This window comes from Botryllus schlosseri, chromosome 12 (assembly GCF_051294905.1).
Source record: "Botryllus schlosseri isolate E-star chromosome 12, Bs_hap1, whole genome shotgun sequence".
NCBI classification, from domain to species: domain Eukaryota; kingdom Metazoa; phylum Chordata; class Ascidiacea; order Stolidobranchia; family Styelidae; genus Botryllus; species Botryllus schlosseri.
The window spans coordinates 2,108,940-2,121,673 of NC_137247.1; the positions used below are offsets into that span (position 1 = coordinate 2,108,940).

Below are 12,734 nucleotides of genomic sequence, written 5' to 3' on the forward strand. Positions count from 1 at the left end.
ACTTATTTACCAATTTCATCAGGAGACGACGGAGAGTAATGATACTCAAAGCATCAATTTTGGCATTTCCCGCTGACCATCTGCTACAATTAAAGCTTGATTACCCGTGAAATTGCAATGGAGTTTGCTGAGTTTCGTACAGCCGACGCGAAACGGAAAAAGGCTGCAGGCGTTTGTATAGTGTATACGGGAGATATTGATAATTCAAGTAGCGAAACTATGATACATTTCTGAAACTTAACTGCCGTAAACTTGAAACTCTGAACTTGAGGTGCATGAAACTGATATTATGGACGTATGGAAACAAGTAATGCATTCGGCATTTAAGCATTGTCTGTGCTTCGACTTTCACGACAAAGGACTCCCACATAAGTTTACTGACTAAGCAAACTTAGTGCCTAAAGCTGTAGTACCATCTCGAGGTTTTAAGATTCTGCTGCGTACCAACAAATTAAAAAATATATTTACTCCTAACATATGCAATATATATATAATTTTTAATGTGGACGGATTTATCAAATAATTCGGTCCGGAAATTTCGTCCCTGATTATTGTTAATAACACACGCTAAGGCAATATTAATGTGTTGGTTGCAATTGTGTATTCTACGAATGCTGATCTAGGCGGGGGGCAACTGAACTTGATAATTCTAGTTGCCTAATTAGACTAATTAGAGCGAAATGCCAGTAATCCAATTCTAAGTTAATTTGTGAACTCTTTCCTCGCTGTAGTCTAATTTCTGGTTTTCCTGAAAATGCTATACAGGTTAACTGTAGATTGCGAAACGAGCCAAGCTTGCTGTGCAGACGTTCGCTATTTTCATGCTCAAGAATCGACTATGATTTTATATGGACTGGATGCAACGTCAAAGATTTTGCGAATTCAGAAATAATAATTCTAATCTAATTTGGAAAAAAACTGTAGCTATAATTCTTATTTTAATCTAATTTGGAAATAACTGTGTAGCTATAATTCTAATTCGACTCTGATTTGGAAAAAAATCTACGTAGCTGTAATTCTAGTTATAATATAATTTGCGGAAACTGTAATTTTAGTGTGAAAAGAAATACATTTACTGAAACCTGAAATAACTTCACGTATATCACTGGTCTAGAACCACTGACCTACATCATGCCTCAGGGTACGCCGAATATAACTGATCCTCAATTGAAACCGTGTATAATAAATAGCTAAGTATACCCACTTCATGTCGTATCCCATGACATTGCTTTCAAGAATTTAGCTGTTGAAATTCCGTTTAGTAATGACCATACAACAAGGAGTAGTTTACTCCATTGACTTTTCGAGAACTATGATTCACATTTATCATGTAAATGACAGCATGCGTTTGAAAGCTCTACACTTTCCAATCATGCCGAAAAGCCTGCAAAATAGGTGTGAAACGCAGTCGTGTTGTGATGGCGACACGCCCGTAACCAAACGTTCATCGGATATTTGGTACGTCAAGATCGGTAGTCGAATGACTCGGAACAAGTTGTTGTTTCATTAATCATAAGACTTTTGTAATGGCTAGCTAGGCATTACCGCACTATCGCGTATGGTGTCTATTTTTAACACACGGGCGGCTTCACAGACTGAACGTCGGATTACAATGTCCATTCGACAATTTAAGACGGGCGGGACTTTTGTGTCTCAATAGTATTGGAAAGATAAGCGAAAACAGACTATGTCCTGTTGGGCGAGGTTCCGACATATTCATGATGACATCTAGGGATTGGCACAATGATTCTTAATTGTAATGATTCGAGTCGTGTATTGAGGGCTGATTTTTCGGGTACTGATATTATATAGAGCGACCATACGTATTCCTTTAGTAGGATTTGTCCTCCTTTTTTGTTAATTTGTACTTCTTCATAGCTTTGACAGCCAGGATAATCCACAGGTTGAACGACAAAACGCCATGAATGACCCGGAATTTGTCATTCGGAACTTCGTGCGGCTCATTCGGGAGCAGGGCTGATAAAATGACCTTTTTTAGTCAACACCACAGGAGTATCGGTAAAAAGTGGGCAATGGGGGAGTCGAGCCGAAAAGATTACTTTGTTTTTAGTCAACACAACAAATTTCAAGTACAAATTTTCGAATCAGCGGTAATAATCAGACTTTCGTGATTTGTAAACACTGTCCTCTTTTCCCAATTCCATGGCAACCATGGATATTATACTCCTCTTTTTACTAAGAGTTATATTATCAAGAATTATAGTGTCGACGCGTGGAAGCCTTGAAACCACACTTGGTCGTATCACAGCATTCAAAATATGTAGCACAGAACTACACACGTTAATGAAAATCGAGAGTGCTCATGACTTAGGATTGGTTGTGGTCGAACGAAATGAAATGCGAAAATATTTCAGATTCGCTAATGTATTTCGTCATTAATATTAGTAGTTTTACATATTACTATCAAACATATATCCTTTCTCAGCCTATGTGTTCAAATTCACCGACAGAGTCGATATGGGGCGGAAAGTTAGGGCAATACATGATGATGCACCTCGGTTAGGTCAACTCTTAGTAGTCACTTTGTTGCATGCTGTTATGTCTTGACCTCCCATCAGGATTGTCGGTTTAGTGTGGAGCACGCGACTCCGAGTTGGTATTTCTATATGGGGCGCATCACTTTCCTCTGTGGTTCGCATCTGTACTGTGGGACTCAGATTGGAAAGCACTCTATTAAACGAAAAATGAAGTTACATTGAATCGGTCGCAGTGCCAGGAACATGTCAAGATCAATTAAAATCTCTCAAGCATTCAAGAGAAAATTAGTAAATTCAAATTGAATGTCTAGGACCGTCAACACGTACTATTTGAATTACGTGTCAACGCCGGCACCCGGTTTTACCCCACAGAAATATGAAGTTTATCTAGGGTTACCACACGTCAACATTTAGTAGGATTTGTCCTCCTTTCTCACGAAATCGAAAATGTCCCCCGAGGACTCCCGAATGTCCTACTTTGTGGGAATTCGTCCTCCTTCATAGCTCTGATAACGAGGCCACTGGAAAGGCGTGAATGTATGTACCTCCAGTCAAATTTAAAAATAATCATTATAAAACGATGGAGTTCCGTATCGCCACTAATACGATATTATTCCAAAAAAAGAATGAACAGACAGTGTATTTCGATCACGAAATATATATTTATCGCGCCACATCTCGATTGCATGCACGGCGCCGAACGATCGCGCCCCAGGGCCCGGGAATCCTTGACGTGCTAGTAGAATTCCAATCGACCCGAGGCGAGGGAAATATTATTTTGTTGATGCATTTCGGCGAAGTCGAAAACATCTACGACATAGATGAAGTTTCTGAGTTGAAAATAGCTCGCATTGGCCGCGACTTGCGTTCTGTGTAACGAAAAAGCAAGGATGACGTATTTTAACTGCAGACATGATGGCTTACGGTAATCCAAACGGTTCGGCGTCGTGCCAGTCAAGGTCTCCTCAAGTGCGATCGGTCAAGCCGCTTTTCCACGAACTTTGACCTAATTTTTGGACGAAGGCCATTGCGGTGGGACAGACGTGGACATTCTGAAAAATTAGATAATTCTAATTAGGGCGAAATGCTGGTAATCTTATCCTAATCTAAATTATGAAATGATATTTTGCTCTAATTCTCATTCTCATCTAATTTGTGAAATTTTTTCATGCTTTATTTCTAATTCTAATCTCATTTCTGATGTGAATGCTGCAGGAGAACTGTATAGGGCAAAACGAGATATAGACTTGCCGTGCAGACATGAGAATGAGAGAATGGACTGTGCTTTGATACGAACAGAACTTGCTACGATGTCAAAGTTTTCACGAATTCAGTAATTCTAATTCCAGTCTTAATAGGGAAAAGACTATGCAGCTTTAGGCTATAATTATAATTCTAGTTCAATTTGAATATTAAATGTGTAGCTATAATTTTGATTCTAATGTAATAAGGAAAAGCTGAAAATTTGAATTGTCCAAGCGATGGGGCATCCTACATCAGGGGCGGACAATCAATCTGCGCCGTTTTGGCCTTCGATTAGGACTCTTTAATCATTGCACAAATGCACACGCAAATGCTTTACAATCTTGCAGAGGATTAACCTGATTGTCCTAGAATGCAGTCAATACGCATTAACAATACGCGTATTGCATTTATGTACTGTCCGCGTCCATACAAGTCGGAAGCGGGGGGGTCTACAGAGTCAACAGTCTAGCTACGAGAGCAACAAGGCTTGCTGCAGAATCTTAGGAGTACTTTATTTTATGTAGATAACCAAAAATATACGTATGACTTGGAATGAGTTGCCCGACATGAGCATGCGACATAATGAAAAACGATAAATCTTCAGGAAACACTGCCGCATGCGTCACTTTAACATGCGGTGTCACAACCCCAGAACTTACCCAAACCCCACCCTTACCCGAAATCAACCCTGAAATCCTGGCGAGATAGCGTATTGGTATAGTCCACAGCTGCAACACCGATGGGTTGCGGCCTCGCGGGTTCGAGTCCGATCGAGGCTGATTCCGGAATTCTTACCTAAGTGTAGGAGGTTTATCTAGGCTCCTCCTCGCCATCTCATTTGTGTAAGTGGTGCCTTACAAAGAGCGTAGAAGTGGGCCGTGCTACAAGTAGGCAGTTACGGAATAAAAATGAAGAATATTGGCTTGGTGTAAATGACCATAGTAGTCGACAAATATCATGAATACCGCAAACAAGCCCTTATATACATCCTAACGCGCTAGTCTATGAAAAAACCATTGTAATAACATCGTGTCAGTGTGGCCAATGTCCTATAATTGTAACATCATACATTATTGATGCGAGCGTAATGCGACGCTTTGTCTACGGTCCGTGACACCGATGGAAAAATCTCAACGATCGATCAACGGCTTAGGTACTACTAACGAGGGTGACAAGAAAATCGACTTCACTCTTTGTGACATTATTAATGCATCAACACACGCGTCACCGGGAACCTGACCCCAACAAGGAATATATATTAAATAGTTACGAATACGTCATATATTTAAACAGAATAAGCTATATATTTTTAAAGTTTTTATCACCACGTCTGTCAAAATCTCCGACTTCGGGAAACACTGCCATCAGATACTTGGCGAAGACGGAAAGGCTAACATGCTTCTGCAGATTTACGACAGGTAACCGTTCCAGAGTCTTTGACTTCAGTTATACAGCCGACTCTGCTCAATTCGAAAAGTTTGTTACCGCTTGAATCGGCCTGGTCTGTCCGAGTTGAGCGGGAAATCAGTTGTGAAGACAAACACAGCATTCACATTGCGGTATTGTTGCGTAATAAATTATTTCAGTGGCTCTATGCTGCAGTAATTGGAACAGATCGCATAAAATGCACATCAATCATACCGTCAAGTTTGTACAGTATTTTCGATACCAAACCATTTAACTAATACTGTATTAGTGTGTAACACACGCATCGTATTTTGATATCTCCACCAACGCAACTAACTGACGAACTGTCCAGGAAGCGTCTTTGCTTTTATCGTCGTTTACTTTAGCGAGCAATTTCACTCTTTCCGCCACCCTTTTCTGTAGCAATCTGTTCTACAACGGGCACCGAGTTGTACCCAATTAACAGCGACTATGAAGCTGGCAATTGTCGATTGTTACTACATGTATTCTGATGTTTCCATATAACCACTCGTATTATGGTAAAACGAACGAAGTGCTGTTTATTGTGCCATAACATAACGATAGGAATTGCGAGCCTGTGTCCAAATTAAAGTAGGGTTACCATATTTTGAGACCAGAAAAAGAGGACACTTTTCACAAGCTACAAAAGATATAATAGCGGACGAGGAAACGGTTGATTTAAAAAATTTCGAGGGAAATATTATTGGGTTCACTAGATTAAGGGTCATTTTTTTCCGGCTCGACTCGCGGAAGACCTGCTCTCACGTAAATTCGGTTGGCGTTGACCTTTATTCATTAGGGTTGACGTCACTGACCTTGAAATCCAGATTTTGCGTCATTTATTAGTTGTCCGTGTACGTACGATCGTCTGGATTTCAAAGATATAGAGGACGAATCACCGGAAATGAGAACATTTGGGCGTACTGGGAGGACGTTTTCGATTTCATGAAAAAGGAGGGCCTATCCTCCTAATGGGGGAGGTATGATACCCCTAAATCAAGGGGTCCGAATTAACCAGTGTTCTTACGTTAAATTCCTAGTTTTGTTTTGTTGAATAAATCGATTCTCCAAGTTATCCTGTGGCGTAATTAAACGGAGTATACTGCATATCTCATTGACTTCTCACACGAAGTTTGTATATCGCACGGATTTTATCTCTTCAGCACCACGCGCCCATATTCAATACGTTTCATCATTGAGAAGAACCGGCGGTTTCAGTTATCCTTTCATAATTTTCCGTCGATGTCTTCTTTCCACACCTACCCTTACAACATCCGTACAGCCACTGCAAGGGCCAATGCGACTCTACGTTGCGAAATAAAATACAGAAATGTATCTCATACAAAACGGACAGGAGCCAGGAAAACGCGCACGCCGCAAACCACACTTTGCTCCCGGATAGGTTAGCCGTGATAGTCACACTTGCGATTAGAAGCAGGCCGCTTAATATCATATACAAGACGTATTCAAGCGCAGTCATGTACGATCCCGTGTTTGAGACAGTCAACGATGCGTTATCTTCGGAGGTCCCGGCGCTTCTCGACTTGAAAAAATCATTTATTCTGGCGGTGATTCCGAACATGCTTGATAAGAAGATGATTCTAAAATGCGAAACATATGATGTGTTTTGGAACTCAAAAGGTAGAAAAAGGAAAATAGAACAAGATTTTACTGGGATAACATGGAGGGGTGGTGCAAGTCCTAGAAATCCTTACGAGATTATTTCTGCATCTTCCTTGTCCAGCGGCATGTGCACATCATGTATATGGTATACATATGCACAGATCGCATGTATGTATGCCATGAGTCGGTGTATATGCCAGACGGTGTATATGCCAAAAACATCAATGACAAAAATATATAACGTCAGATTCCTTTAGGGCAGCCTCTTTTAAGATGATTTGTTCTCTTTTTTAAAACGTTTTTTGAAAGTGTCCTCGGAGAACGGCCTTTTGTGCTCTATTTTGATATTCTTGGTCAAATTTACGGTCAAATTTGACTGAGACGCCGTAAATCAGCACCGAAGTAGCGCTTTTTTTAGTCAACCGACCACGAAGTGGGAAAAATTCACCATTTTTTCAGGATTTCGACCGGTTTTGCAAGTTTGAAAATTTCGGAAAAGTGTCCGCTTTTCAGATTTCCAACCCTACTATTGGGAAGTAAAAGAGTAGGCAGCTAGAATTCCATAATCAAGGTTCTGATGTAAAATTTGTCTATAATCAGAGCAGAAGTAAAGACGTAAATTCCTGCTCAATTACAAGTGGAATAGCGATTTGCAATGCATGTCAAAACTACTTCAAGTGGAAATAGATATTTAACGCTATGCATGTACTTCTAAAAAGTTCATGAGCTCTCCAAAAAATAAGTAATCCGTTATTGATCACCTCGGCCAAGACGACATCAAATTATGGCTAACAGAATGCAATATACGGACCATGCCCAATATAATTTCAAACATATGAGCATACCGGAGAGATTCAAGCTATACGGTAGCCTATACTTACATGGTCAAGATCCATGCTGTTATGTGAGCACCGAGAGCATACCTCAAGGGATAGTGTCGCGCGTAAGGCCCGGATACGATCAAGCACCACACCAACAAACCTAGAACAATCTCCGCCACTTGCATGCGAGCGTTAGGTTGCTGGAAATAACTCCAGAAACCAGCACTACGCTGAGATTGCATCACCTTTTCGAGGTCGAAATAATGATAAACGACCTATTTCACCTGTAAAGCAATGGTAAGTGGAGCATATCTTGATAGTTTAGTTATTTAGTATGGAACGGTGGTTCTTAACCCTTATGAACCTGAGGAACACTAAAGCCTATCTGCAAGCCTTCGGGAAGTTCAGAGTCATAAACACAAAAAATCTATCACAAAGCGCATCTGACTACACGAACGACGTACACGTCTAATACTTACTACGGATTACTAATACACCGATTGAACTGCTGTGCATCAACAGAGCGTAAAGAAACATGAAAATATGATTTCCACGCAATTCGAAAACATGATAATAAATTTTTATTGGAAATCTGTCTGGTAGGCCTATCTGCTGTCCCCTTTGAGATATCAGTTCAGAAATACGAGACTTCGCCTCGGAAAGTATCATGTCCGTAACCTATGATAGCCACGACAATCGTAACATCATCATCACGAATCATGCATGAGTCGAGTGAGCGTCTTCAGCTCCAGGGAGCCCCCAAGACTGGCGTAGGGAAATAAAGGGAATCCCGCGGACCACTGCTCTACAATTATAGATAACACCGCCAGTTATTAGACTACGCCTAATCCATTGCAGTGACCTAAAGTGGTGTCGGATTAGTTTGGAGCAGTACGAATACCGAACTCACAAGGAAATCCTGACGGTTTGCTCAAACTCGCAACGCTATCGCAACATTATGCAACACTGCTGATTCAACTCACCACTTTCTATGTCCAAGTATTGCAATCTACACAACCGATAATATCTTGAAATCTCCTGCACTAAGGCAATCATTGCAGGCAGAGGAACCATATGCTGGTATTATGCGCGTGAGGAAATCACGCTTCCCTCTGCAGTCAATGGTTGCGCTGTTGCTCACAGCTCTGTCGCTAAGTAGGAATAGGAAAATGTAACATACATTACATTACACCCACGCTTGTCTTGAATTGAGAATACATTGTCGAAGGAGTGGTCGTACCGTACGGGAGAATCCCGTTACACAGTGAAACTTGTAGCCTACCTATAATACTAATTTTGAGCATAACCGCGCTAATTCGGATATGATTTTATTACACGGCAGTTTTAATGAGTTGCATAATGGCACTTGAGAGGGGTTACAGGTTACTACCAAATATGTTAATCGCGTCACAATAAAGCTTTCAATGTAGGACGACAATGCACATTTACACTGCGCCGTCTGGTGTAATAAAGTGTAACAAAGGATGGCTGAGGACATCTAGCGCTTGGCATGAATATCACTACACGACATGACAATGTGTCAATTCTTGTTTAACGGTCGTATCAGTATCAGTGTCATTTCATTCATAATTTCATAATTTCAAAACACCACAAGACTGCGATTTAATAAAAGGATAGGAAGGTGTCGAAACGACTTGGAGTAGTCTCTGAAATCAGATACCCACCTGGGCTAGGCGATGCAGTAAATAAGAGGCATTCAGTGCAGGGTTGTTACCAAGTCACATAGCTCCGAGTCACAAGCCAACCTCACTTTTGACTCGAGTCAAGTCGGGTCATTTTAAATTCGCCATCGAGTCAAGTCCGAGTCCAAGTCGTCGAGTAGAGGTTCGAGTCCGAGTCATGGTATTATGACTCGAGTCCGAGTCCAAGTCATTGTGTTTGACTGCTGAGTTTCCAGTTAAAGTCTTGTTAAACACCCTTTTATAACTCGGTTTGGTGATATCGAATAGTTCGCATTTATAATATACAAATTTTCCTCACTTTTAACAGTTTCTGGTCGCATTTTCAATACGAAGTACTAATAGACGAAATCCTAATAGGGTGGGGACTTTACTGTTCTTCGAAATTACAATGAAATGTCGGTCTTGGCCGTTTGAGTCTCGAGTCATATGACTTGGTTCGAGTCATGCGCAATGACTCGAGTCTAAGTCTAGTCAATACACTGATTGACTCGAGTCGAGACGAGTCGAGTCATTTCCGTATTTTGAGACTCGTGCCTCAAGTCTGACTCGAGTCGATACAACCCTGGAGGCATGCACACTGGATGGAGGTCGGTGCAATGGCGTAGAAACCACTTGGCGGTTCTGACTCTGCGCCAGGGGCGGCAGGCAGCCAGGGGCGGCAAAATGGGACTGCATAGGGCACACAACACCGGAAGATGGCTAATCAGGAGCTAATTTGTTACGATCCAGACTTGCAAAAAGCAGTGAAGCCACGTTTGATCGTAATGCAACAGCTTTGATGTCAACAGAATGGTTAGCTAAATCACACTTACTTGATTCCACACCATATTTATGCTTGTGTCCGAAAATTTATCTTACCATTAGTGTTTCAATTGCGAGCTGATTTTGCTTCGGCGAAAGCTCGAAAATTTCAATTTTGAGGCGGCTATTGATCTTTCATTTGCCTAATACATTTGTTCTCAAATTTTTGTATATTATTTTGGCCTTAATGCTGAGACAGTGAGACTTCTTTCTCAAGCAATATGGAACTTCTGAGACTCGGCACATTATTTGTAATTTATATATTTAATGAAAAGATTGCTTGAACATGAAATTATTTTAAAATTTGCTGCAGTCTACTTAGGGCACGAAAGCCAGGGGTGGCAGCATATGCTCCTAAGCCACTGCCTTGGCCTAGGCCATAGGCGATGTAGTATACAAGAGGCATGCACAATTGCACACTGGATGGAGGTCGATTCAGATCAAGGTCCAGACTGACTATAATAAAGTACAGTGCACTTATTTACAGTGTGCCAGTACAAGTACTCGCGCAATAAGTCGTTCACCGAGAATACAAACATTATATGCTTATTGCTGCCCAGTGGCCATTGCTTGACTTTTACCCGTTCTCGCAAACAGAACAGTGAATAGTGCTCGCCACAGCCACAGCCACAGCCACAGACGTGTCTTCAATGCAGTACCAAAATACGTGGTTCAACATTGTTTCGTATTGTTTTTACGGAACATATCTTTAAATTCTAAACTCTTGTTATCATAAGCTTATCTTCTCTACTTGCAGATGTTGCGTTTACAGCGAATGCACCTGTAACATACCGTTTAACGTAAGCTGTGTTGCCATAGCTGTTGAATCATTCTGATAATACAGGAAATGTGATTTCCGTACCGTTACACAGCACTCATAGGGCCAATTCGCATTGTCGGCCTCACATAATATGCTTGCATACATTTCGAATGATTATACGTTTTAATACAGTAAATAAGTTTACATATATGTCAGAAGTAGGTGGATGCTGCCAAGGTTCGATTCACGTTCAAGGTCGGAAGCGAACCTTAGGAGGTCCTATTCTGAGAACATTTTCGTGTATTGTAATCTTTTTTACCTGTGATCAAAGCTTCTTAGATTACATATTCATATCGTTCTCTGCATCATCATGACAACTTGGAATTGAATACAAAACAAAACAAAACAAAGAAGCACAGCACATTAATTGTTGAATAGCTTGCTTCATCACGATATTTTAGTAGTTGATTATTCGCATCTGTCCATCCTACATGCTTTGCATATACTCCCGTGTGGTCGCGGAGTTATCATCCCTGACCTAATGGCATATTAGGTCAGCGGTGAACCGGTTACGAATAAGGGTCAATTACGGACGCAGAGATCTTGGAACTATTGATTTTTACCGCGGAGTTGTTAGAACATCCTGCGATTAGACATTTCGTTGAAGATAGGCCTACATTGTTATGAGTGACACGTTATGAAATTTATAACCCTAATTAATTAATCTGATTAATGACTACGAATTCGACAATATGTCATACAGACAGGTCCGTGGACAGAAATACTTTTACTAGATCCCTTTTGAGAGCTAAAAAATTTAAAATCTGCGTCAATCTAAAGACAAATGCATGAAGACTAGTGCTTCCTGACCTTTCCCAACCTGGCCAACCCATATATGCTAATGTTCAGGCCTTCATCTAACCCGTGGCGTCATATTTCTAATTCCAACCCCACACTTCAGTGAAGTGATATGTACATGTACACCACGATACCTAGCGATGACTCAGGCCACATTATGGCCTTCTGGTGTTCGTAAAATCCTTGCGAAAGCGCGGTACTACCATAACAATCCAATCTCCTTAATAATAATTGGTCATCTGCAACAGTACGTTTCAAAAAGTGTGCATGGTGAACCCCTGTGCATATATGGGAATATTCTCGGCTGCACCAGTACCAATTAGTGCACACTGCACAGGGGTTCATGAGAAACATTGCACGCGACATCAGTGTCTTATAACCTGTGGGTGAAACTCGTGATTTTGCAACCTAATTTCAGCGATCAGCCTCTGTAGTAGGTCAATATTTGGCAGCCAGATGAAAGCGACGACCTTATATTAGTCGGTACCCATATATGAAGCAGCGTGGACATCGATTTCTTACAATTTTACAAACAGATGACGAACTTTTAAAATTGAGACACGCAGCTTGATCTGACATGGGTGCTGGCTGAAGAGAACTGGTCTAGAACGATTGATCGCTATTTCACAGTGCACATCCGCGGTTAAGAGATATTTTCACGAATTCATTGGTTTTGTGTTTCCTTCCAAACATTTCGTAAAATGGTGGAGATGGTCGGCTGAAAAAGACGAATCTAAATCGGTGATGCAGCTAGTCTTCCCGTGTGTCGGCTTGATATACAGTTTCCTTTTTATGTCATCGCTTGGAAAGCATGGAATAGCACGCTACTCTCAAATCTAAGCATTCTTGATAAATCACATCCGTTTCCACATACATTGCGCTAAGACCCAGTGTGCGGGATACAAGGATTTGGATCTTTTGGCGCAGCAGATCAGGTAGCCCAGGCTATGCCTCATGCAAGGCTGTTGAAATAGTAGTTTGGTATCATAAGTGGCTC

At 41.1% G+C, this 12,734-nt stretch overlaps 2 protein-coding genes across 2 annotated transcripts in view; one reads left to right on the top strand and one right to left on the bottom strand.

Annotated features, from left to right (window-relative positions):
* LOC145452899 (uncharacterized) overlaps positions 1–12,734 on the top strand; it is a 268,123-nt gene that overhangs the window by 198,776 nt on the left and 56,613 nt on the right. The gene's annotated exons all lie outside the window — the stretch shown is intronic.
* LOC145452169 (uncharacterized) lies at positions 5,010–8,735 on the bottom strand. Its single transcript, XM_080330400.1, has 2 exons — positions 7,676–8,735; positions 5,010–6,772 (listed from the first exon to the last, which is right to left on the bottom strand). Exons 1-2 carry the CDS (start codon positions 7,855–7,857, stop codon positions 6,364–6,366), a joined length of 591 nt encoding a protein of 196 aa, XP_080186526.1. The 5' UTR covers positions 7,858–8,735; the 3' UTR covers positions 5,010–6,363.

Excerpts from the sequence above, each read along its gene's own strand:
- LOC145452169 (XM_080330400.1), bottom strand. The coding sequence starts at position 7,857 with ATGCAATCTCAGCGTAGTGCTGGTTTCTGGAGTTATTTCCAGCAACCT. Across the intron at positions 6,773-7,675 it reads ACAGCATGGATCTTGACCAT|AATCATCTTCTTATCAAGCA; the intron begins GTAAGTATAGGC and ends TTCGCATTTTAG.